This window comes from Salvelinus alpinus, chromosome 13 (assembly GCF_045679555.1).
Source record: "Salvelinus alpinus chromosome 13, SLU_Salpinus.1, whole genome shotgun sequence".
In the NCBI taxonomy this organism is placed as follows: Eukaryota; Metazoa; Chordata; class Actinopteri; order Salmoniformes; family Salmonidae; genus Salvelinus; species Salvelinus alpinus.
In genome coordinates, this window is record NC_092098.1 from 6,205,729 (window position 1) to 6,232,883 (window position 27,155).

At 41.8% G+C, this 27,155-nt stretch overlaps 1 protein-coding gene across 2 annotated transcripts; it reads right to left on the reverse strand.

Moving 5' to 3' along the window:
- Positions 1–10,787: 10,787 nt before the first annotated feature.
- LOC139536872 (claudin-like protein ZF-A89) lies at positions 10,788–26,011 on the reverse strand. Of its 2 annotated transcripts, none has more exons than XM_071337571.1 (2): positions 14,151–14,819; positions 10,788–11,356 (listed from the first exon to the last, which is right to left on the reverse strand). In XM_071337571.1, exons 1-2 carry the CDS (start codon positions 14,769–14,771, stop codon positions 10,961–10,963), a joined length of 1,017 nt encoding a protein of 338 aa, XP_071193672.1. In that variant the 5' UTR covers positions 14,772–14,819; the 3' UTR covers positions 10,788–10,960. The 2 variants fall into 2 exon arrangements, with proteins under 2 accessions (XP_071193672.1, XP_071193671.1); XM_071337570.1 differs by lacking the exon at positions 10,788–11,356 and adding an exon at positions 25,404–26,011 and having other exon boundaries at positions 13,979–14,781.
- Between the last annotated feature and the right edge of the window lie 1,144 nt (positions 26,012–27,155).

A 27,155-nucleotide genomic window follows, 5' to 3' on the forward strand; every position in this document is an offset into this window, starting at 1 on the left:
ACTTTGTTGTCCTTAAGCCATTTTGCCACAACTTTGAAAGTATGCTTGGGGTCATTATCCATTTGGAAGACCCATTTGCGACCAAGCTTTAACTTCCTGACTGATGTCTTGAGATGATGATGCCATTTATTTTGTGAAGTGCACCAGTCCCTCCTGCAGCAAAGCACCCCCACAACATGATGCTGCTACCCCCGTGCTTCATGGTTGGGTTGGTGTTCTTTGGCTAGCAAGCCTCCCCCTTTTTCCTCCAGACATAACGATGGTCATTATGGCCAAACAGTTCTATTTTTTTTTTCATCAGACCAGAGGACATTTCTCCAAAAGGTACGATCTTTTTCCCCATGTGCAGTTGCAAACCGTAGTCTGGCTTTTTTCCCCCCATGATGTCAAGCAAAGAGGCACTGATCCACTGGAATTGTGATACAGTGAATTATAAGTGAAATAATCTTTTTGTAAACAATTTTTGGAAAAAATACTTGTGTCATGCACAAAGTAAATGTCCTAACCAACTTGCCAAAACTATAGTTTGTTAACAAGAAATTTGTGGAGTGGTTGAAAAACGAGTTTTAATGATTCCAACCTAAGTGTATGTAAACGTCCTACTTAAACTGTATGTGGGATCTCCTTCAAGACTGCTGGGAAAGCATTCCAGGTGAAGCTGGTTGAGAGAATGCCAAGAGTGTACAAAGCTGTCATCAAGGCAAAGGGTGACTAATTTGAAGAATCTAAAATAACAAATATTTTTGGATTTGTTTTTCACCTTTTTGGTTACTATTATTCTACAATGTAGAAATAGTAAAATAAAGAAAAACCCTTGAATGAGTAGGTGTGTCTAAACGTTTGACTGGTAATGTATAAAAAAATATATTGACTCCGTACCGGTACCCCCTGTATATAGCCTCGATAATGTTAACATTTCTTGTTACCTTTTTATTGATTCCATTTCTTAAACTTTAGTTTATTTAGTAAATATTTTAACTATATTTCTTGAACTGTATTGATGGTTAGGGGCTTTTAAGTCAGCATTTCACGGTAAGGTCTGCCTACACCTGTTGTGTTCAGCCCATGTAACAAATACAATTTGATTTGAATTATTTTTGGCCTTACTGCTCTTAGCCCATACAAACACATTGAATAACAGTTTTGCTACATGGAACAACAGTCCCAAAAAGTGATAGTCTGAAGTGTCTGTCCTATATAAGAAAGATATAATTAACCCCATATGTTTGGCACTAAACAGTCTCCATATATACAGTGCATTCGAAAAGTATTCACTTTTGCCACATTTTTTTTGTCACTTCCGCCGAAGTCGGCTCCTCTCCTTGTTCGGGCGGTGTTCAGCGGTCGACGTCACTGGCTTTCTAGCCATCGCCGCTCCATTTTTCAATTATCCATTCGTTTTGTCTTGTTCCCTGCACACCTGGTTTTCAGTCCCCAATCACACTACATTTATTTATTCCTCTGTTCCCCCTCATGTCTTTGTGTGTGTGATTGTTACGTGTCATTTTTGACGCGCGTTTATTCCGTGTTTTAATTTCACGAGGTATGTTTATTTGTTTGTACTTTATTATTGTGACTGTTTGCGCGTTTTTGCACTTTGGCATATTGGATGGAGGTTTCGACGCAGTGTCGTCCGTATGTTGGTTTCTCCTGCCTAAATAAAGTGTGCGCCTGTTCACAACTTGTGATGTTAGAGCTTTATTATGAAATTGATTAAATTGTTAGTTTTTTCCCTCATCTACATACAATACCATAATGACAAAACAATAATAGCAAAAAGAAAAAACTTTTTTGCAAATTATAAAATAAAACTGAAACATCACATTGACATTGACATAAGTGTTTAGACCCTTTACTCAGTTTTTTGCTGAAGGACCTTTAGCAGCGACTATAGCCTTGAGTTTTCTTTGGTATGACGCTACAAGCTTGGCACACCTGTATTTGGGGAGTTTCTCCCATTCTTCTCTGCAGATCCCCTCAAGCTCTGTCAGGTTGGATGGGGAGCGTCACTGCAACTATTTTCAGGTCTTTCCAGAGATGTTCGATCGAGTTCAAGTCTGGGCTCTGGTTGGGCCACTCAAGGACATTCTGAAATTTGTCTCGAAACCACTCCTGCTTTGTCTTGGTTGTGTGCTTAGGGTCGTTGTTCTGTTGGAAAGTGAGCCTTCGCCCCAGTCACTCTGGAGCAGGCCACCACCATGCTTCACCATAGGGATGGTCCTAGGTTTCCTCTGGACGTGGCGCTTGGCATTCAGGACAAAGAGTAACATCTTGGTTTCATTAGACCAGAGAATCTTGTTTCTCATGGTCTGAGATTCTTTAGGTGCCTTTTGGCAAACTCCAAGCGAGCTTTCATGTGCCTTTTACTGAGAAGTGGCTTCCGTCTGGTCACTCTACCATAAAGGCCTGATTGGTGGAGTGCTGCAGAGATGGTTGTCCTTACTGGACAGGTTCTCCCATCTTCACAGAGGAACTCTGGAGCTCTGTCAGAGTGATCATCAGGTTCTTGTTCACCTCCCTGACCAAGGCCCTTCTCCCCAGATTGCTCAGTTTGGCCAGGCGGCCAGCTCTTGGAAGAATCTTGGTGCTTACAAACTTCTCCCATTTAAGAATGATGGAGGCCACTGTGTTCTTGGGGACATTCAATGCTGCAGACTTGTTTTGGTACCCCTCCCCAGATCTGTGCCTCAACACAATCCTGTCTCAGAGCTCTACGGACAATTCCTTTGACCTCATGGCTTGGATTTGGCTCTGACATGCACTGTCAACTTTGGTACCTTATATAGACAGTTGTGTGCCTTTCCAAATCATGTCCAATCAATTGAATATACCACAGGTGGACTCCAATCAAGTTGTATAAACTTCTCAAGGATGATCAATGAAAACAGGATGCACCCGAGCTGAATTTCGAGACTCATAGCAAAGGGTCTGAATACTTACATACATTTTGTTATTTTTTATAAATTTACAAAAAAATCTAAATTCGTGTTTTCACTTTGTCATTAAGGGTAATAATCCATTTTAGAATAAGGCTGTAATGTAATTGTTTTTGGAAAAAGTCAAGGGGTCTGAATGCTTTCCAAATGCACCGTACTTCCTTTGATTTATTCAACTGGTACCGGGGGACCTTCAGGTGAGTCTTGTGAGACCTGTGGGCGTCCTAAAGCAAAACAACCGACCTGTACCCGTTTCTGAGAGTCACCTTTCCACAGAGGGGTCATATTAGTGTGTAGCACAAACATTTCGGACACTACAGACAGAAGTTGGCAGGTCTGCTGTAACGACTTCAGACGAGTCCCCCGAGTCGTACAGCAAAACGGAGAAAACCACCGTGTTCGTGAGTCTCTCATCTTTCCAAACTTTTTAGACTCTAAAGACGATTTTGTGAGGAGACCGATATTCGCTATGTCTCATGGTCTGACAAACACAGCAGAAGTGCGACATAGGAGGATGTGGTGGATTGAGATGCATCCAGTGCAAAAAAACATATCTAGTTTAAACTGAAAGATTTTGATGTGGATTTTGTATCATGCTAATTTGATTTCAGCGGGGCTCTGACATCGACCTTAGGGGGTTAATTTATTTGATATTTTTATGCTTACAGTAAGTGTAATGAAAGACAGAAACCTCAAAGGTTGATGTGTTGCGTACCCTCTGGAAAGTCTTAAAACTGACTACCTTGGTGGAGAAGGACGCAAAGTATGTATATAAGCAAGTTACTCTTTTTTTTAAAGAAATCTCTAAGCTATGACTGCCACAAAATTCTTCAACTAGTTCTAGTACTAGTCACGAGCTCGTACTAGTCACGAGCTCACAAAGTTTCTTCAAGAATGTCCTTGTCTAGTTTTCTTTTAAAATCTCAAATTAATAAAGTTGTAATGTGCGGATTCTCTTCACTGCAGATCTGACCCATCAGACGACTCTTCGAGAGGGCCACTAAGCTCCAGATCGCATTCTGTCCACAGAGGTCCTTTGAGGATCTACCCCATCACACTACTCTTATTAATTATATATCAAATAAAACAACGGGCCTTTATATATTCTGTGTCCAAGTCTTTCCATGCATGTAATGTCTATAGGTGAATTATGAAACAATTAATGTGTGCAGTAATGTGCGAAAAATTGTGATTCAGATTTGTTTTTGCCATTGCTTGATCTATTTTAAATGTAAGAATATGTTGCAGATTAACTTGGGAAACAAAAGGAAATTTAACAAACAAAGTTTTCAGTATCCAACTTTATCGTCTGCAATACTTTTCACAGAAGAATTGGTTCTTCGGCTGTCTCCATAGGAGAACCCTTTTTGAAGAACCATTTTTCCATTTGCGATTGATTGTGCCGTGGCTGCTGCTTCAAGTTTCAACACCACGATGTAAGTTACATGAATCTGGCTTTGATACATCATGGGCAAGAAACATATCGATTTTAATAAAATCAATTATAGTAGTAGCAAGGTATCAAACTTTACCTCCGGTCCTCCTCATCTTCGCTTCTCCTTCTCGAACTGAAGAGAACACAGTCTGCTTCCCCAAAAAATAAATTATTTCCTGATTAATTTTATTTCCATGATCATTGCAGAATAACTTTCTCACCTTTTCTGACTGTGATGGTTTCATACTCCCGAAGTAGCTTATATAACAAAAAAGGATACAATTCGTCCCATCTCTTGTTTAATTGGACCTACTTCATAGTAGTAAATAAGCTATTTCAAGTATTTTGCTCTCTACAGTGCCTTAATAAAGTACACCTAAGCACATAAAGTATTGTGCTTAGGTGTATCCCATGTCCTTTGATCATCCTTAAGATGTCCCGACAACTTGATTGGACTACACCTGTGGCCAATTCAATTGCTTGGACATGATTTAGAAAGAAACCCACCTGTCTATATACAATGCATTCGGAAAGTATCCAGACCTCTTCTCTTTTTCCACATTTTGTTACGTTACAGCCTTATTCTAAAATATATTAAGTATTTTTTAAACTCATCAATCTACACACAATGTCTTATTCACATCAGCCACGGAGAAGGAGAGCCCACAGTCAATGGTAGTGGGCCGCGTCGGTGGCACTGTGTTATCTTCAAAGCGAGCAAAGAATGTGTTTAGTTTATCTGGAAGCAAGACGTTGGTGTCCGCGATGTGGCTGGTTTTCCCTTTGTAGTCCGTGATTGTCTGTAGACCCTGCCACATACGTCTTGTGTCTGAGCCGTTGAATTGTGACTCCACTTTGTTTCTATACTGACGTTTTGCCTGTTTGATTGCCTTACGGAGGGAATAACTACAATGTTTGTATTCGTCCATCTATCCACGGTTTCTGGTTAGGGTCGGTTTTAAGTCACAGTGGGAACAACATCTCTCAGTGTATCCCTGTTACATATCCCAGTCTGTCTGATCAAAACTATCTTGAAGCGTGGATTCCGATTGGTCAGACCAGCGTTGTGAAATCCTTAGCATGGGTACTTCCTGTGTGAGTTTCTGTCTATAAGAAGGGAGGGCGGGGGAGGGCCTTGTAGGCATCCAGGGAATTTGGAGCAGCAGTGGTCGAGTTTTAGCAGTCAATGTGTTGATAGAACTTCAGTAGCGTTTTCCTCAAATTTGCTTTGTTAAAATACCCCGCTACAATAAATGCGGCCTCATGATATGTGGTTTACAGCTTAAATAAAGTCCAGTGTAGTTCTTTGAGGGCCGTCGTGGTACCGGCTTGAGGATGAATATACACTGCTGTGACTATAACTGAAGAGAATTCTCTTGGGAGGTAATAAGGTCTGCATTTGATTGTGAGGAATTCTAGGTCTGGCGAACAAAAGGACTTGAGTTCCTGTAAGTTATCACAATTACACCATGAGTAGTTAATCATGAAACATACACCCCCTTCTTCTTCTTCCCGGAGAGATATTTATTCCTGTCTGTACTTGAGCTTGTGTCCTCAAACGTGAGTACACCTCAGTAATTTACACTGACCAAAAATATAAACGCAATATGTAAAGTGTTGGTCCCATGTTTCACGAGCTGGAATAAAAAATCCCAGAAATGTCTCTCTCCTGTTAGTGAGCATTTCTCATTTGTCAAGATAATCCATCCACCTGACATGCGTGGCATATCAAGAAGCAGATTAAACAGAATGACCACTACACACTACACTTTAGAATGTGCAGTTTTGTCACAAAACACAATGCCACAGATGTCTCAAGTTGAGGGAGCGTGCAATTGGCATGCTGACTGCAGGAATGTCCACCAGAGCTGTTGCCAAATAATTAAATATTAATTTCTCTACCATAAGCTGCCTCCAACGTTATTTAGAGAATTTGTCAGTACGTCAAACTGGCCTCACAACTACAGACCACATGTAACCACGTCAGCCCAGGACCTCCACATCCGGCTTCTTCACTTGTGGGATTGTCCGAGACCAGCCACCCGGACAACTGATGAAACTGAGGAGTATTTCTATCTGTAATAAAGCCCTTTCGTGGAGAAACATTCTGATTGACTGGGCCTGGCTCTCCAGTGGGTGGGCCTGGCTGCCAAGTGGGTGGGTCTATGCCCTCCCAGGCCCACCCATGGCTGCACCATTGCCCAGTCATGTGAAATCCATAGATTAGGGCCCAAGGAATGTATTTAAATTGACTGATTTCCTTATATGAACTGTAACTCAGTAAAATCTTTGAAATTGTTGCATGTTGTGTTTATATTTTTGTTCAGTATATTTTTACCAGAAAGGTTAGATTTCAATCTTTCTTGGAGTATGCAGAAATAATAGTTATTGTTTATGGCCCGCTCATGATAAATGCATACTTTTGGGAATGTCTATTTAGGTGGAAATCAATATTTTTACATTACATTCAACACGTTAATGTTTGTTTGAAGGCCTATTATTTACATCAGTCAGTCTTTGACATAGCATGATGATTCAGCCGGACTATTAAGCTACCGTTTCCAATATGTTTCTGTATTTGTAGCTAAAACAACTATGAGTTACTGCATTTTAGTGCTAAGCTACTTTTCTCCAGCCCCATTCATGCTATACAAAAAGGTTTTTTATTATTATTATTATTATTGTTATAATTCATTTGATAAAACGGCGGGGATGCTGCTGTGTTGTTTGTATTTTGTCAAAATATTGGACCTCTATAATTATTTAGTTGATTAATTCATTCATATCCAGGTTGATGATAGGCCCAGTTCAGCTGCAGCGGAAGAGAGAGTCAACGAGAGCCAGGATACCAGCCCAACTTTTGATTATTTCAAGTCAGACGACCTAAACACGTTTTTTTGTTTTGTCGTGGAAATTTACATAATTAGTCATGCTATCCCATGTTTTACTGTTTAAAGAATTGTCTCTTGTTATATGCTAGTTTTCTAACCTGATACAAACTTGTCTTTGTGGGACTTAGTCATAAGACTGGGCGTATAGCTAAGGTCCGTTTGGATGTGACCGCAGCATGTGACGTCCCGTGGGTTTACTATCAACAGGAAGTCACATGTACGGAAACTTGCAGAAAGGAGCACATTATAGTATTTGCTGTTGTGAATGCATTACATCTGCACAGACAATGAATTGCCGTATACACACTATCTGCTGACTGCCACGTATACAAAAAGGATGTGCTTCTCTACAAAAGCTGAGAACCGACACTGTTCGTTGAGCTTTCAACTTTGCAACTGTTGAGTGGATGGTTGATTCTCCATTTTTGCAAATCTTATAATAAAATGTTGTTTCAAAGAATCTGCAGTTTCTCTCTTCCCATAGAATTGCTACCAGTTTCCACCCTCAACAGAAATGTAAAAAAACTGTGATGCAGGTTTACTGTTTTAAAGATGGCACCAATCGGAAGTTGCTGTCATATAGTGAAGAACGCCATGCTTTATACTGTTAAATATGTATGGCATTTGCCAAGCTCACTGACAGCAGTATTTTCATGAGTGGAATGACAGGTTGGAAACATACTCACCAAAGAGTAGAAGAGCATGAGAAGAGCAACATCCACAGAAGTAGTGCTGAGGCGTACTGCCAAAGCAGACATTGAAAAGCTGCTCAGTGGCAGTCACATGTCTGCTCACAGAGAGCAGGTTCGCAGGAGGTGGAGCGTGTAATAGATGTAATCAAAGTCATTGGTAAGAGGGGGCATAGTTACCAAGGATCATTTTGCTATTTGATTTTGAATTTTAAGGCCCCTTAAAAGTACCCAAAAAATATTTGTTCTTAATTGCTATTAGCCCATACAAACGCATTGAGTAACAGCATCTCTACATTGAACAACAGATAGTCCCCCCCAAAGAATCGAAAGGAAGTTTGTTCTGAAGTGTCTGTCCTATATCTGAGCGATATAAGAATGATCAGGAAAACATCTTTGATGTGTATTTAACCGCTTATTTTTGGCACTTAACCGTTTCCATACAGTATATACTTCCATTCATTTTTTCAATCCTAGAGGAAAACCTGGTTCAGTCTGTTTTCCAACAGACTTTGGAAGACTAATTCACCTTTCAGTAGGACAATAACCTAAAACACGAAGCCAAATCTACACTGGAGTTGCTTAGCAAGATGGCATTAAATGTTCCTGAGTGGCCTTGTTACAGATTTGACTTAAATTGGCTTGAAAATCTATGGCAAGATTTGAAAATGTCTGTCTAGCAATGATCAACAACAAAGTCGACAGAGATTGAAGAATTTAAAAAAGAATGGGCAAATATTGTACAGTCCAGGTGTGCAAAGTTCTTAAGTCATGTTCACATTAGCAGATTGAAGTGACTCAAGTTCAATTTTTTTGCATATCCGACTTGAATCTGTTATTTTTCCTCCAGTCTGAACAGCCAAAAAGCACATGGAATCGGATATTTTAGGCCACATATCAAATCACCTTCGTAAGGGGATTAAAGTCAGATACAAATCTGATTCCTGGCTTTGAGATGTGTGTTTGAATGGCCAAATCTGATTAATTTGCCCTGAAGTGTTTTTTTCATCAATCCCTATGCGACGCGGTGTTGTCTGACATCATTACTTTGCGACACAGACAACAAACACATCAAAGGAGGACAAGAGTTTGTGGAGTGCCGAAGAGGTGTGTTGCTTTCTGTCACTGTGGGTGAATGACTTGAGGGATCCTATAGGAATAAAGCTATATATGAGGACATTTTACAGGGTATGGCTGAAAGTCGGTTCAACTGGTCAGGGATACAGTTCCAGCACAACATAAAAAATTTAAAAGACCAAATACAAGGAGACTAAAGAACAGAACAACAAAAGCTGGACAGGGTGAACCACTTGTCCATTCTACGAACAGCTCAATATTATTCTTGGGGACAAGCCGATCGTCATGTATTCTTGGGGACAAGCCAAGCGTCATGTATGTTTCTATCATGTATGGAGTCAGGGGGTTGAATACTTACCTAATAAAGATATAGTGATTTATTTTACTTTTAGAATTTTTCTTTCACTTTGACATTACATAGAGTATTTTGAGTAGATTGTTGACAAATAAATTAGAATTAAATCCATTTTAATTCCACTTTTCAATGCAACAAAATGTGGAAAAAGTCAAGGGGGTTGAATACTCTCCTAAGGCACTGTACCATGTGAATTAGGCATGAAATAATTGTCAAAGGCACAAGCGATATGGTTGCATTTAGGTCTATATTATGTATGGGTTGATCATACAGAAATATCAAAACATTCTTACAACAACTCCAAAGCAATCGCCGGTCTATCGCACAGGAACTGACTCGCTGCCTTTTTCTACTATCAAGACACCTGTTGGAAACTCTTAACTGGTTAGGACAGCTCATAAGGTCCCCGAAATATCTGTTGACTAGCTGGGACTATGACTAAAAATGCCTTCATACATAGCTTTCACTGTTACCCATAAGAGTAGGAGTAAAATGTCTCTATTCTCAGCACATATGACCAATTCTCAGCTCTGAGACACTGTGGATACGGTCCCAGACTTATCCATGTCTTTGAGGGAAGAGGAAATGTGATATCATTTTATCTCCTTTCTCCCCTCATCAATCCAGGACAAGGACAGCATTCAAGAATCTCTCTTTTTTGGCATCCATAACTAATGTCCTCCTTTCTCTCTCCCTCCAATGATCAGCTGAGCTCCAGCCGCCCAGCCTATGTAGACAGACACCCCCAGCTCTCTTCTCCTGGATGGCAGAACCCCTGCATGGTGTGCACCGACCAGCTGACAAGGATAACACTGCTCCCGCCACACTGCCAACCTCCGCCAGCCAGTCATCTCAGAAGTTGGTTCAGCGCGCACCGACCACAGTTAGGCCAACTGTGGTCACATTCCACACTGAACCCGATGGAGACAGTCAGGTCCTGGGGCAAGGACAGGAGAAAGTGTAGACTTTGCATGTGACCTATGCTCTGGATCCTACAGTTCATCCATAACCATTCCCGTAACACCTGGGCGGTTACAATGTTGGCTCTGACAAAGGCTGGGACCTTCCACATGGGCAGGGCACAGATCATGATGGTGCCCATCATGATGAAGGCCAGGACAAAGGCAAGGATCTGTCAGCACATTATTCCTCAAGGGGGTTCTGGACATTTGTTGGCATCTTGTATTTCCTAAATTATTTGGAGTAAAGTTAAAACAATTGAAATTGGATGGAAAAGTCTGGTTGTCAATCTGTTCACACAACCCGATAGAGAACCATTTAAATTAGTTTACCTACTTAAATATGTCTGATTAAAAGGATCATGATTAAATTGTGAGTGAAAACAAGTTAAACCCTTGTCTATACCATGAGACCGCACCTATTTGAAACAAAACATTTCAAATGTTGCAATTCAAGAACATTAAAATATTTATTAAAGCAGTTAAATGAAAACACTAGATAAAAAAGTGGGTTACAATTGCCTTTTGACAAATGTCCAGGTCCACTGAAGTGAATCGAAGAACTTGAATCATTTGTACTGCACCAAACGCAGCCATGTAAAACAAGTGTTCATTTTGTCAGACGTAGGCCCCTCCATTGGGGGCGGAATATTTGGCAGAGTACCCCCGCTCTTCGCGCAGGGGGCACTGGCAGCAGAGAAGGACACCCCCGATGAGCATCAGGCCAGCAGAGGCCCAGCCGATGAACAGTGAAGCTCCCAGCTCTCTCCTCTGCGCGTCAGTGAGCAGTGGGTTGTAGAAGTCCCTGATAACAGTGTTGGCAGACCAGGACACTGGGATCAGGCAGAGGACGCCAGCGACTAGGAAAAACACGCTGGATGCGATGGCCACCTTGGACTTGGCCTCCTCGTCCTCAATGCAGTTGGTGCACTTCCCGCCTGCCACGGAGAGCAGGATGCCGATCACGGCCACGAGGATGGAGATGATCACCAGAGCTCTGGCAGCCTGGAGGTCCTGGGGGAGAGCTAACATGGAGTCGTAGACCTTACACTGCATCTGGCCCGTGCTCTGCTGTACGCAGTTCATCCACAGGCCTTCCCAGAAGGTCTGTGCAGTCACGATGTTGTTGCCTACGAAAGCAGTCACCTTCCACATGGGGAGCACGCAGACGACAATGTCCCCAAGCCAACCAATAATAGCCAGGAAGATGCCCAGAATCTGGAGACCAGCGGAAGACATAACTTTCACTCTGTAGTCAGCCAAGATTCACATAAAACCTAAAAGACCCGTGTTTAGCAGGGAAACACTTGCTGAAGTAGTAAAGCTACAGACTCCAACCTATATACCCACCTACCAGGGTGTGGTGATTAATTAAGCCGATTGAAAGCACCTGTTGATGTTTATTGGCGATACACACCCACCGAAATAATAAATTGCCCAGTCTGCCAATAGTATTGGTCTGAATTTCGCTGCCACCTGTGGAATGTAGCTTACATAATTAACCATAATTGATACAAGCTGTGAGGCTAATAGTACAAGCTCATTCATTGGAAGCATGTCAACCAAACACAGGCAGTTGTATTCACTGAGGAAGTTTGATTAAGCTGACCCGCAGTGCACCAGTCTATGGCTCATGACTTGAACTAGGTAAAAGCGGTGAGGGCGGAGCGCCCATTCCAAATCAGACAGTAATCTGTCCTGTCATGTTGTCAACAAGGCAACGTGGTGCATTGTTCAGGACATAAGGCTACAACAATGTCTTTTACGTAAAATATTTAGGAATTTTCAAAACTAGTTTTTATTGGGAAGGCAGATAGTGTTTTATCAAAAGCAATCACTTTTGCGTGTGAAATTACAGAATCCTACTCATTACTCCATGTGCTTAACCATGTCACTTTTGTTTTGACTGGACTTTGTCATCGGCCAGAGTCGGGCACCTGCCTCATGCCTGGGTGGCAGCCCGGTTCCAAAACAAATGCAATCTCTTCCCACTAGGGGAACGTGGGCTAGATAATCAAATCCCCTCCTTGGTAGATTATCCATTTAACATCTGACAACCAATAATCACATTCCATGTGTGCAAATTAGGATATGGCCCTGTTAGAATACTTTTCATATGCGCCCATCCTTTCTTCCCTTCATAGGCCTATATAAGGCAACTGTAGAAAAATCAAAGGATTTTCAAAAGCAAAGTAAACATACAAAACAACAATTTTCTAGTAGAAACATTTATGCTTGAGACTTTGGTTGTTTCAGAGTTTGCATTCTTATTTTGTATACTAGGCCTACATTTCTTTGGGAAGGCCTATATTATTTAATAACAGCATGTTTGCCTGTACCTTACACAATCCTGATAAAGGCCTTTGCTGTCTTTTTGACCATCTGGCTTCCACTAAGTCAAAGTGGGTTGCTGTATATGCCATAAATGTGTGGGGGCATTTATAAAAAAATAAACAGATTAAGAGAAATTGTAGAAACAGGAAGAGTTTTACTTTGTGGCTGTTAACTAGTGATGACCCCATATGGCCTGGCTCCAAGAAAGCACAGTGGAAACACTCTAGCTGGGACATCTACACATCAGGGAGAGACAGTCACCCCGGTAGTAAAAATAAATACATTTGAGATGTGTCCTAACTGGGTATAGTTGGAACACTAAATATCGCCAATCGGGAACAAGCTAGAACCAGACTCACTGTGCACATGCTGTTTAGTCCTCAACCGTCATATGAAGACGCTAGACCCTGAGATACTCTGATCTGATTGAACAAAAGATTGAGGTAAGTAGTTTGTTTTTGTAATGGCATTACCGGCTTTTTTTAAAATTCAAACATCAGGTGTATAACCAGTATGTATAGATATGATTTAATTTAGCAATGCTAAAGTTATAGCTAAATTGTAAGCTAGCTAATGGTCAGGGTTAGTTGTAACAAACCCAAGGGACCACCAAGCCTGAATCCCAGGACTACCATAACACTCAACTGTGACTGAAGGCCAAACTAAAAGCAAAACATTTAGGTCAGATGAAGGGCCAGTTAATGGAGCGCAAGTCATTTAAATTCTGCCTCAAAGTTAACCAAGTTCTCAATTCAAACTTACATGTCACCCAAAGCCCTGTTACTGACCCAGGAGTTGGGGTAAATTGTAACAGTTCACCCTTTGTATTCAAGACAGTCACATCGTGTCCGTTTGAGAACAGCTATACCATTTTATAGCAGACAGATGTACATCCTTAACACATTGAATTTAGTGCAATTGAGAAATTGTCAAAAGCTGAAAATGTTACAGCTTTGTTAGACTGCAAACTATTTATTCACATTTACTTGAACTAATGTGCACAACTATATTTTGTCTGTACGAGTTTCAGTTACTTATAAGCACTGTGCTCATTGAGTAAAGACACAGAAAAGTTGTCGCCGTAGTGGTTCTGTCAAGGCTGCACAACAAATAACTGCGCAGAACCTTTGAAGTGAGATACCTACTTACATTTGTCTGCTTTAGGGGACTAGTATACTGTTGCCTAATAGGCCTACTGGAGTTGACCATGAGCAGATTGTGACTGACACGCAGGTTAACTATACCATGAGACCTAGCCTACTGAAAACTACTCTTCAAATGTTACAATTCAAGAACGAATGATAAGCATTAAAATATAAATTTATTAAAGCAATGAAGCTGTTAAGCTAAAATATTCAAATCATCCTTGTCAAGTGTTGAAGAGAAACAGATTTACCCTCGTTCAGACTACACAAGCGTGAAATGTCCATAAAAAAAACTGTTACATTTAAGTGTTAATCTGTCAGACATGGGCCCTTCTACTGGCAGTGAAGCGAGGGGCAGAATATTTGGCAGAGTACCCACTCTCCTCACGCTGGGCACACTGGCAGCAGAGAAGCATACCCCCGATGAGCATCAGGCCAGCAGAGCCCCAGCCGATGAACAGTGAAGCTCCCAGCTCTCTCCTCTGCGCGTCCGTGAGCAGCGGGTTGTAGAAGTCCCTGATAACGGTGTTGGCAGACCAGGACACTGGGATCAGGCAGAGGACGCCAGAGACCAGGAAAAACACGCCGGATGCGATGGCCACCTTGGACTTGGCCTCCTCGTCCTCGATGCAGTTGGTGCACTTCCCGCCTGCCATGGAGAGCAGGATGCCGAGCAAGCCCACGAGGATGGAGATGATCACCAGAGCTCTGGCGGCCTGGAGGTCCTGAGGGAGAGCTAGCATGGAATCGTAGACTTTACACTGCATCTGGCCCGTGCTCTGCGTCACGCAGTTCATCCACAGGCCTTCCCAGAAAACCTGCGCCGTCACAATGTTGTTGCCTATGAAAGCAGTCACCTTCCACATGGGGAGCGCACAGATGACAATGTCCCCTAGCCAACCGATAAGAGCCAGGACGATGCTCAGAATCTGGAGACCGGCGGAGGCCATAGCTTTCGATCTCTGTACGCAAGCAAGCCTCACGTAACCCGTGTGTAGCAGTGTTATGGTTGTAGTGAGGCTACAGACCCCAACCTATATACCCACCTGCCAGGGTGTGGTCACTAATTGAGCCGATTGAAAGCACCTGTGGATGTTTATTGGACGATACACACCCACTGAACTAATAAACGTGGCCAGTCTGCCTGTAGTGTTGCTCACAATTAACCAGGGTTGGGTAGGTTACTTTCTAAATGTAATCTGTTGCAGTTACTAGTTATCTGTTCAAAATTGTAATCCGTAACGTAACTTTTGGATTACCCAAACTCAGTAACAATCTGATTACAAAAGTTTGGACACACCTACTCATTCAAGTTTTATTTTTATATTTTACTATTTTCTACATTGTAGAATAAAAGGGAAGACATCAAAACTATGAAATAACACATATGGAATCATGTAGTAACCAAAAAAGTGTTAAACAAATACAAATATTTAGATTAGATTCTTCAAAGTAGCTACCCTTTGCCTTGATGACAGCTTTGCACACTCTTGGCATTCTCTCAACCAGCTTCATGAGGTAGTCACGTGGAATGCAACAGGTGTGCCTTGTTAAAAGTACATTAGTGGAATTTCTTTCCTTCTTAATACATTTGAGCTAATCAGTTGTGTTGTGACAAGGTAGGGGTGGTATACTGAAGATAGCCCTATATTTTGGTAAAAAAACAAAGAGATATGACTGTCCATCGTTACTTTAAGACATGAAGGTCAGTCAATCCGGAACATTTCAAGAACTTTGAAAGTTCCTTCAAGTGCAGTCGCAAAAAACATCAAGCGCTACGATGAAACTGGCCCTCATGAGGACCGCCACAGGAAAGGAAGACCCACAGTTACCTCTGCTGCAGAGGATAAGTTCATTAGAGTTACCCGCCTCGGAAATTGTAGCCCAAACAAGTGCTTCACAGAGTTCAAGTAACAGACACATCTCAACATCAACTGTTCAGAGGAGACTGCGTGAATCAGGCCTTCATGGTCGAATTGCTGCAAAGGAACCACTACTAAAGGACACCAATAATAAGAATAGACTTGTTTGGGCCAAGAAACACGAGCAATGAACATTAGACCAGTGGAAATCTGTTCTTTGATCTGATGAGTCCAAATTTGAGATCTTTGGTTCCAACCGCCTTGTCTTTGTGAGAAACAGAGTAGGTGAACGGATGATCTCTGCATGTGTGGTTCCTAACGTGAAGCATGGAGGTGGGGTAATGGTGTGGGGGTGCTTTGTTGGTGACACTGTTTATTTAGATTTATTTAGAATTCAAGGCACACTTAACCAGCATGGCTACCACAGCATTCTGCAGCGATACGCCATCCCATCTGGTTTGCGCTTAGTTGGACTATCATTTGTTTTTCAACAGGACAATGACCCAACACATCTCCAGGCTGTGTAAGGGCTATTTGACCAAGAAGGAGAGTGATGGAGTGCTGCAGCAGATGACCTGGCCTCCACAATCACCTGACCTCAACCCGATTGAGATGGTTTGGGATTAGTTGGACTGCAGAGTGAAGGAAAAGCAGCCAGCAAGTGCTCAGCATATGTGGGAACTCCTTCAAGACTTTTTGGAAAAGCATTCCAGGTGAAGCTGGTTGAGAGAATGCCAAGAGTGTGCAAAGCTGTCATCAAGGCCAAGGGTGGCTACTTAAAATATATTTTGATTTGTTTGACACTTTTGTGGTTACTAAATTATTCCATATGTGTTATTTCATTTTTTTATGTCTTCACCATTATTCCAAAAATAAAGAAAAAACGCTTGAATGAGTAGGTGTTTCTAAACTTTTGACTGGTGTCTACATAACAAAACAGTTGTTACCTGCATTTTGATTTCTTTTGGTTGTCATGGCAGGGGTCAGAGGCAGTTAGTAAAGCAACATGAGTGAGAGCTCCGCCCATGTTGAGGCAGAAGAAGAGGATGAACAGGTCATCATTTGGAATTTTAGTTATAAAGCAGTCTGGTGAAGCATGTTGCATAGCAATTAACATCGCGAAGAGATCGATTCGACTCCTCATCTTTGCTGACGGTAGCCCAAGTGCTTTCACAAACGTTTTTAACTGCATTCTAACTTAATTTGGTTGACATGGAGGTTGAAGAAGTGGCTGCGCTCAACAATGACACAAAGCAGATTGACCATGTTGCTGTCTGTCATATCCACCAGGAGAAGCTGGATACCATAGAAAGGAAAACAATATGCTCAAATTTTATTCCGGCAGTGGCAGGTACTTTGGAGCATGTAGGTGAATTGAGACGGAAGATCTGACCCCTCTCTGTAACACTATATTCCCACCTTTGTATAAGGTTGAAACCGGTTATTGACTGTTACTGAATGTTATTGAATGTGTATGTTTTTGACTTGATGGTGAATGACAATAAGTTGCTGCTATGTATTGCTTGAGCATGATGCCATACTCATTGGTTTATTTTGAAGGCTATTTCTTGATCCATATTGAAGATTCATATTTTGACTGTCACTTAATTATTTGATGAATTAATACTGCAATTAAATTGTGAAACCAATTATGAAGTTGATGGACTCAGGTTGCCTTGACTTCTTTTAAGTTCATACGAGGTATAAGAAATTAATAATTCAAGACCATGTTCCAGTCGCAGTGGTCTAAGGCACTGCATCTCAGTGCAAGAGGTGTCACTACAGTCCCTGGTTCGAATCCAGGCTGTATCACATCCGGCCGTGATTGGGAGTCCCGTAGAATGGTGCACAATTAGCCCAGCGTCGTCCGGGTTTGGCCCGGGGTAGGACGTCCTTGTAAATAAGAGTTTGTTCTTAACTGACTTGCCTAGTTAAATAAAAACTGTAACAAGTGTGGTAAAGGGTACACACATAGAATAATGGCTTTTGACATTTAAATGTAGTTTTTAAGAAGGACGTATCGATTTTTGTAACACATTTGAATTATGCATTACCGTTCAAACGTTTGGGGTCACTTAGAAATGTCCTTGTTTTTGAAAGAATAGCACATTTTTTGTCCATTAAAATAACATCAAATTGATCAGGAATACAGTGCAGAAATTGTTAATGTTGTAAATGACTATTGTAGCTGGAAACAAGATATTTCTTTATGGAATATCTACATAGGTGTACAGAGGCCCATTATCAGCAACCATCACTCCTGTGTTTCAATTGGCACATTCCAAGATTATCATTTTAAAAGGCTAATTGATCACTAGAAAACCCTTTTGCAATTATGTTCGCACAGCTGCAAACTGTTGTCCTGATTAAAGAAGCAATAAAACTGGCCTTCTTTAGACTAGTTGCGTATCCGGAGCATTACAATTTGTAGGTTCGATTACAGGCTCAAAATGGCCATAAACAAAGAACTTTCTTCTGAAACTCGTTAGTCTATTCTTGTTCTGAGAAATGAAGGCTATTCTATGCAAGAAATTGCCAAGAAACTGAAGATCTCGTGGAATGCTGTGTACTACTCCCTTCACAAAACATCGCAAACTGGCCCTAACCAGAATCGAAAGAAGAGTGGGAGGCCCCGGTGCACAACTGAGCAAGAGGACAAGTACATCAGAGTGTCTAGTTTGAGAAACAGACGCCTCACAAGTCCTCAACTGGCAGCTTCATTAAATAGTACCCGCAAAACACCATTCTCAACGTCAAACAGTGAAAAGGCGACTCCGGGATGCTGGTCTTCTAGGCAGAGTTGCAAAGAAAAAGCCATATCTCAGACTGGTCAATAAAAAGAAAAGATTAAGATTGGCAAAAGAACACAGACACTGGACAGAGGAACTCTGCCTAGAAGGCCAGCAACAACATAAAACGATTGTTAGTCTAGCCAATTATATAAACTTGTAGTTATCATGGCTGAATACTGCCCGGGCACACAGTGAGCATGCCCAGGGGGCCCCCATTGATTTTGTTAGTCACTCTCACACAGATCATGAACGTAGCATAAGTCATGGCAAAATGTGTAGAATTGCAAGAAATTAGCTGTAAAACTGTAAACTTTCTCTCTGCCCAATGGCAATATGAGGAGAGTGGCATGAAAAATGTCCAAATGACATCAGTTTGTTGACGGGTTTTAAACAAATGAAAAGCTGTCAAAACGACCCAACATGTTTCTGATAGTATTTCAGTTCATCTTGGTTGCATATTTCATGTGGTTGAAAGAGAAAAATCCAGAGCATTGTTCAGATTGTCCCTTCGTAAATTCAGCGTTCCGCTCTCGGAGCGTTCAGAGTTCACACACTGGACGATCTGGCCAAGAAGTAGGGTTGATCAGAGGGTTCTGACCTTACAACAGCAGTCAAGCACCCAAGCTAACGGGCTAACGTTGGCTAGCTTGCTAGCTACTTCCAGACACAAATGAGAGAACACATCACTCTGACAATTTGAACCACCCTAGCAGAGCTGGTTAGGCTGTTTTCATGTTATCCAGAGCGTTGGTGACTGTAACTGTGCTGCTGGCAACAATTTAATAACTTTTCTTTTGCCAACATTTACTGACACCGGCTATATTCTGCAGGGTGTTGAGCGTTTGTAAATTCATCAGTTCAATTCATCACACTCAGATGAGAAGATAGACAGAATGAACAATGTCCATTGAGAATGCACAACAACTATACCACTTAGTTAAGAATGATGTGAATAATCAAGTCAATAAACGTTGGGTAGTTAGTTAGATGGCATATGGTTAATATACTGCCTGGTAAGGTTGATATATTAGTAGCCAACTAATGTTAGGTAACTAGCTAACATTTATTTATTTTTTATTTCACCTTTATTTAACCAGGTAGGCAAATTGAGAACACGTTCTCATTTACAATTGCGACCTGGCCAAGATAAAGCAAAGCAGTTCGACACACAACAACACATAGTTACACATGGAGTAAAACAAACATACAGTCAATAATACAGTGAAAAATAAGTCTATATACAATGTGAGCAAGTGAGGTGAGATAAGGGAGGTGAAGGCAAACAAAATATATAATATATATATATAAATAAATAAAAATATAAAAAAGGCCATGGTGGCGAAGTAAATACAATATAGCAAGTAAAAAAAACACTGGAATGGTTGGTTTGCAGTGGAAGAAAGTGTAAAGTAGAGATAGAAATAATGGGGTGCAAAGGAGCAAAATAAATAAATAAATACAGTAGGTAAAGAGGTAGTTGTTTGGGCTAAATTATAGATGGGCTATGTACAGGTGCAGTAATCTATGAGCTGCTCTGACAGCTGGTGCTTAAAGCTAGTGAGGGAGATAAGTGTTTCCAGTTTCAGAGATTTTTGTAGTTCGTTCCAGTCATTGGCAGCAGAGAACTGGAAGGAGAGGCGGCCAAAGGAAGAATTGGTTTTGGGGGTGACCAGAGATATACCTGCTGGAGCGCGTGCTACAGGTAGGTGCTGCTACATACATACCGGTACATACTGCTGTAATGCTATGCAGTTCATAAGGATAGCATAGCTAACAAATTGTCAGCCAATATAAAGTGTAACGTAACTTATTTGAAAAGTCATTAGGAATATATTTGTTAGGTTTTCAGTAGGTTCAATTAGGTTCACTAGACTATATGCGTCATTTAAAAATTTTTCAATGAACATTCGAACAGTCCGGCCCTCGGCTTGTAGCTAAATTTTTTATTTGGCCCTCCGTCCATTTGACTTTGACACCCCTGCTTTATAACATTCCTTAACATTTGTCATAATTAGTTAAAGCATTGAATTTGTATCCCCTCGCGCTGGACTTCGGCTGCATATTTTCTGCCATTTTCATCAAATCTGAAAACATTGTGAAGCCACGCCCATTTTTTGAAGAATTGCATTATGGGCTTTATAGGCACGGAAATAGCGTCCACTGCTTGTATACTTTGTATTTTGCCGAATTTAGAACGACATCTGGGAACTTTTGGCCTACTAACTATATACTAAGTACTAAGCTAACATATGGATTTTTTTTTAAGATGGTCATCTCTATCAATGATTTTCGAATTTTAGGACCCCTTTTAGGTATCAAAAAAATATATAAAACAATGATTTGATGAAATATTGATTTTGGCCTTTACTCCTATAGCCCATAGAAACGCATTGAATGACACGTTCATAAATGGCAAAAAAGACAGTCAAAAAATAAATCATAAGGAATAAGGTTTTGAACAATTATCTCTAGTTTATACTGACAGATTTTGATGGGGATTTTTTTATTATGTTACTTAGATTGATGCGCCGGTGTGTCAATAGACTCTTACGGATTTGAATGCCAATTCACTTTTGCAGACTGAGAATAGGAACGCAGCACTCACTTTTACTCTGCTAAAAATACACCGGTTGTAGTCAGGTATTCATTACAATTGACTCCACTCAACCCATCTCTCTCTCTCTCTCTCTCAAACATCACCTGGCATTTCAATGTAGACTCTGTAGACACATTTTTTTTATCAGATCATTATATGCAGTGTTGTACTTATTCAAATACAACCCCAACCCCCAGTCCTGTTTGCAGTTAAAGCTCCCTATTTGAACAAAGAATGAGTTTGGAACTATCAGTACCACGTGCTCCCATACTCCTCTGCTGTGCCACACCTAGACCTGATGGGTGAGTCAAGAAAACGGATCCTTCTCAAGTTTTTTATTATTGCAAACAGGCTTTGTTCACTTTAAAAAAGAGTACTTCACACACACAATGATATTTCCAGGTGCATGGAGGAAAAATAGTATATATCAAAAAGACGAAACTACAACACACTGGTTGGGTAATCTTGAATATTCCAAACATTTTGAATTCAAGATCGATACTAATGGGTTGGAGTGAGTTTCATATTCTTCAGGCTTTGTTCAAAATGGTTCCCAAAAATCCTGCTCTGCAATTTGACTAGGGAAATAATGTTCGTTAGTTGATACATGCAAAGCAACTTCCCTTAGGTTATGACTAATAGCCAGTCATTTAGATAGTACATCGAAAGAAAAATACCTGAGAAATACACTGAGGGTACAAAACATGCATCTTACCATGGCATACTGTAGACTGACCAGGTGAATCCAAGTGAAAGATATGATCCTTTATTGATGTCACTTGTTAAATCCACTTCAATCAGTATAAATGAAGGGGAGGAAACAGGTTAAATAAGGATTTTTAAGCCTTGAGGCAATTGAGACATGGATTGTGTATGTGTGCCATTCAGAGAGTGAATTGGCAAGACAAAAATATTTAAGAGCCTTTGAACGGGGTATGGTAGTAGGTGCCGGGCACACTGGTTTGGGTGTGTCAAGAACTGCAACGCTGCTGGGTTTTTCATTCTCAACAGTTTCCCATGTGTATCAAAAATGGTCCACCACACAAAGTACATCCACCCAACTTAACACAAGTGTGGGAAGCATTAGAGTCAACATGGGCCAGCATCCCTGTGGAATGCTTTCGACACCTTGTAGAGTCCATGCCATGACGAATTGAGGCTGTCCTGAGGGCAACAGGAGGTGTATGTTGTTTTTCGGTCATAGTTGAATATTTACTAGCTAGTTACATGTATCTAATAGAAATAGAGCTAAAATAAGTTTCCATGTTGAATGTGGTGTTGATGAATGAAATGCCATCAAAACATAAAATCAAATTAATTTGAAAAGTATTTATTTACAGTTTCAAAACCATCTACTGGAACTCATACGTGTTTAAAAAAAGATGAATACAAATTACAATATTAAAGGGAAACATTATCTTTAGCCCTTTATCTACTTCTCCGGAGTCAGATAAAATCAAGGATACCATTGTATGTCTCTGTGGGTACAATATGAAGGAAGTTAGAGGTTTCCCCAGCCAATAACAACTAGTGTTGGCACAATTAATGGAAGTCTGTGGGTATCTGCTAGCATGCTATCAGATGCTCATGTTCTTTCAGTCACTGCGCTAAAGCTAGTTAGCAATTGCGCTAGCACTAGTTAGCAAATGCCTTCAAATCACATGCAGAGACAAGTTCATATGAATTTGGGGAGGTAGATAAAGGGCCTCATTGCCAAAATCCCAAAGTATCCCTTTAACAATAACATGTATAAATAATAATGTACAACCGTAACAAACATGGCTGGGATAAAACAATTAACAAAACACACTGCCAAAAGGTGTAAAGGCACACACACACATGCTTTCCACCTGGCTACCCCTACCCCGGTCAACTGCCCGGCACCCTCCACAGCAACCAAGCCAAAGCCCCCACCTTTTCTCCTTCACCCAAATCCGGATAGCTGATGTTCTGAAAGAGCTGCAAAATCTGGACCCCTAAAAATCAGCCGGGCTAGACAATCTGGACCCTCTCTTTCTAAAATGATCTGCCAAAATTGTTGCAACCCCTATTACTAGCCTGGTCAACCTCTCTTTCGTATCGTCTGAGATTCCCAAAGATTGGAAAGCTGCCGCCGTCATCCCCCCTTAAAAGGGGGTGACACTCTAGACCCAAACTGCTACAGACCTATATCTATCCTACCCTGTCTTTCTAAGGTCTTCAAAAGCCAAGTGAACAAATAGATCACCGACCATTTCGAATCCCACCGTACCTTCTCCGCTATGCAATCTGGTTTCAGAGCTGGTCATGGGTGCACCTCAGCCACGCTCAAGGTCCTAAACGACATCATAACTGCCATCGATAAGAGACATTACTGTGCAGCCGTATTCATCGACCTGGCCAAGGCTTTCGACTCTGTCAATCACCACATTCTTATTGGCAGACTTGACAGCTTTGGTTTCTCAAATGATTGCCTCGCCTGGTTTACCAACTACTTCTCTGATTGAGTTCAGTGTGTCAAATCGGAGGGCCTGTTGTCCGGACCTCTGGCAGTCTCTATGGGGGTGCCTCAGGGTTCAATTCTCGGGCCGACTCTTCTCTGAATACATCAATGATGTTGCTCTTGCTCCTGGTGATTCTCTGATCCACCTCTATGCAGACAACACCAGTCTGTATACTTCTGGCCCCTCTTTGGACACTGTGTTAACTAAACTCCAGACGAGCTTCAATGCCATACAACTCTCCATCCGTGGCCTCCAACTGCTCTTAAACACAAGTAAAACTAAATGCATGCTATTCAACCGATCACTGCCCGCACCTGCTCGCCCGTTCAGCATCACTACTATGGACGGCACTGACTTAGAATATGTGGACATCTACAAATATCTAGGTGTCTGGTTAGACTGTAAACTCTCCTTCCAGACTCACATTAAGCATCTCCAATCAAAATTAAATCTAGAATCGGCTTCCTATTTCACAACAAAGCCTCCTTCACTCATGCTGCCAAACATACCCTCGTAAAACTGACCATCCTACCGATCCTCGACTTCGGTGATGTCATCTATAAAATAGCCTCAAACACTCTACTCAACAAACTGGATGCGGTCTATCACAGTGCCATCCGTTTTGTCACCAAAGCCCCATACACTACCCACAATTGCGACCTGTACGCTCTCGTTGGTTGGCCCTCACTTCATACTCGTCGCTAAACCTACTGGCTACAAGTCATCTACAAGTCTCTGCTAGGTAAAGCCCCACCTTATCTCAGCTCATTGGTTACCGTAGCAACACCCACTCGTAGCATGCACTCCAGCAGGTATATCTCACTGGTCACCCCCAAAGCCAATTCCTCCTTTGGTCATCTTTCCTTCCAGTTCTCTGCTGCCAATGACTGGAACGAACTGCAAAAATCTCTGAAGATTGAGACTCATATCTCCCTCACTAGCTTTAAGCACCAGCTGTCAGAGCAGCTCACAGATCACTGCACCTGTACATAGCCCATCTGTAAACAGCCCATCTATCTACCTACCTCATCCCCATACTGTATTTATTTATTTATCTTGCTCCTTTGCACCCCAGTATCCCTACTTGCACATTCATCTTCTGCACATCTACCATTCCAGTGTTTATTTGCTAAATTATAATTATTTCACCACTATGGCCTATTGATTGCCTTACCTCCCTTATCTTACCTCATTTGCACACACTGTAAATCTACTTTTTTTCTGTTGTGTTATTGACTGTACGTTTGTTTATTCCATGTGTAACTCTGTGTTGTTGTATGTGTCGAATTACTATGCTTCATCTTGGCCAGGTCGCAGTTGCAAATGAGAACTTGTTCTCAACTAGCCTACGTGGTTAAATAAAGGTGAAATAAAAAATAAACACATATTTACACAAAAATACATACAAAACACACAAAACTGCAGACTACATGGGGTTGGTTTAAAGGAATTCAGTTCCTCTTTGGGTTTGGTTCTCTTTCAATGTTAAGTTACATGGAATCTTTAGTCACTGTGGTTCGCTCATCACCATTAAATATCGTCCTCAAACCTTCGTAATACAGAAGCACCATAGTGACTCAGAATACATATTTACACAGCTGGATCAGACAGTCTCTCATGGCAAACAGACTTCTCTCCCTTTCTTCACTCCCTCCCTCTCTTCTCTCTCTTCCTCACTCAGACAAAGTCCTTTCCAGTGGTCGTTGCTGAGGTCTCGGAGCGAGGAGCCTTGTTGTACCTGGCGGTGTAGGAACCCTCATCCTTCTTGGGGCAGTTGCAGCAGAGCAAACCCCCTCCAATCAGCAGCAGGGCAGCGGCCCCCCAGCCCACGTAGAGCGCCCCCCCTAGCTCCCTCTTCTGAGAGCTTACCAGGAGCGGGTTGTAGAAGTCCTGGATGATGCTGTGGGCCGTCCAGCAGACAGGGATCAGGCACAGAACTCCGGCAATGATGAACACCACCCCGGATGCCACACCCACTTTAGCCTTGGCCGCCTCGTTGTCCACACAGTTGGTGCACTTGCCCCCGGCTACGGCCAGCAGAATGGCAATAATGCCGGCGAGGATGGCAATGATGGTCAGAGCTCTGGCGGCCTGTAGGTCAGAGCTCAAGGCCAGCATGGAGTCGTAGACCTTACACTGCATCTGGCCCGTGCTCTGGACCACGCAGTTCATCCAGATACCTTCCCAGGAGGTCTGCGAGGTGACTATGTTACTGCCGATGAAGGCGGTAACCCTCCACATTGGCATGGCACAAACAATGATGGTCCCAATCCAGCCTATGATCCCCAGGGCAGTGCCCAGCATCTGTAGCCCAGCCGACACCATCTTAGATCCGATTGCCGTTGGTTTGTCTGTGGGTCTGAGTGATACTGGACAGCCCTTTGTCTTCCTTTCTGTGTGATGTAGAGGTTCTTTGTCTTCTCTCAGTCTAATCTGAATACAGTGGGTGGTTGTGTTTCTGTGTGTGCTGCTCTAGGTCTGAGTCCCAAGTGGGGAAGGACTACCAGGAGAACAGGTTCTTCTGACCTCCCCCTCCGGGAGGGAGGGAGGGAGGGAGGGAGGGAGAGAGGGGAAGGGCCGGGCTTGAAATCAGGTCTCTCTATCTCACTTTTTCCCTCTCTCTATCTCTCTTAAAGGTCTTCACTTCTACAGTATTTCAATTAAATGTTTCAAGTTTACAATGACATGTGTTTAAGTATTTATTTTGTTTTAGTGGGGACAGTAACATTAGTAATAAAAAATATACATACTTCCCAAAAAATGTACAATGGTGAGGGAGTGCCAAGATGGAGGCATGTTGGCTTCAACATAGAGCCCCCAATAAGTCATCTAGTGTATATATAAATCATTTGTCGGGTCTAGGTCGGGTTGTCCTCGGGTCCATTCGAGTTCGGTTTTGATTGTTCTAGAGTCCGTTTAGTTCCGGGCTCCAACTTTTGGAACCTGGGTCCCCATAATAAATTAAAAAATTAACGGGTCCATTCGGATATGGGTCTGAATGTCCTTGGGTCCGTTTAGTTCCGGGCTCCAACTTTTGGAACCTGGGGAGACCTGTAATCTCTCGCTCTCTCCAGGAGCCGCTGCCTAAGCCAGTGAAGAGGGTGCTTGAGCAGCCATGGAGGGAGGGGCCACCCTCCGTGGCCCTGCTCTTTTCAATATTATGTCCATCTCTGATAGCTACCCAGGAAAGGGCTGAAAATAGCCCATATTAATATATGTAGCCTTATAAATAAGGTTCATGAAATCAATAACTTGTTAACATCAGATAACATTCATATATTAGCCATTTCTAAGACTCACTTAGATAATTAATTTGATGATACATCAGTAGCAATACAAGGATATAACATTTATAGAAGAGACAGAAATGCTTATGGGAGAGGTGATGCTGTATATATTCAGAGCCATATCCCTGTAATGCTTAGAGAAGATCTTTGGTCAAGTGTTATTGAAGTGTTGTGGTTGGAGGTTCACTTGGCACATCTAAAGCCTTTTCTTTTGGGGTGTTGCTATAGGCCACCAAGTGCTAACAGTCAGTATCTAAATAATATGTGTGAAATGCTTGATAGTGTATGTGATGTAAACAGAGAGGTCTACTTTG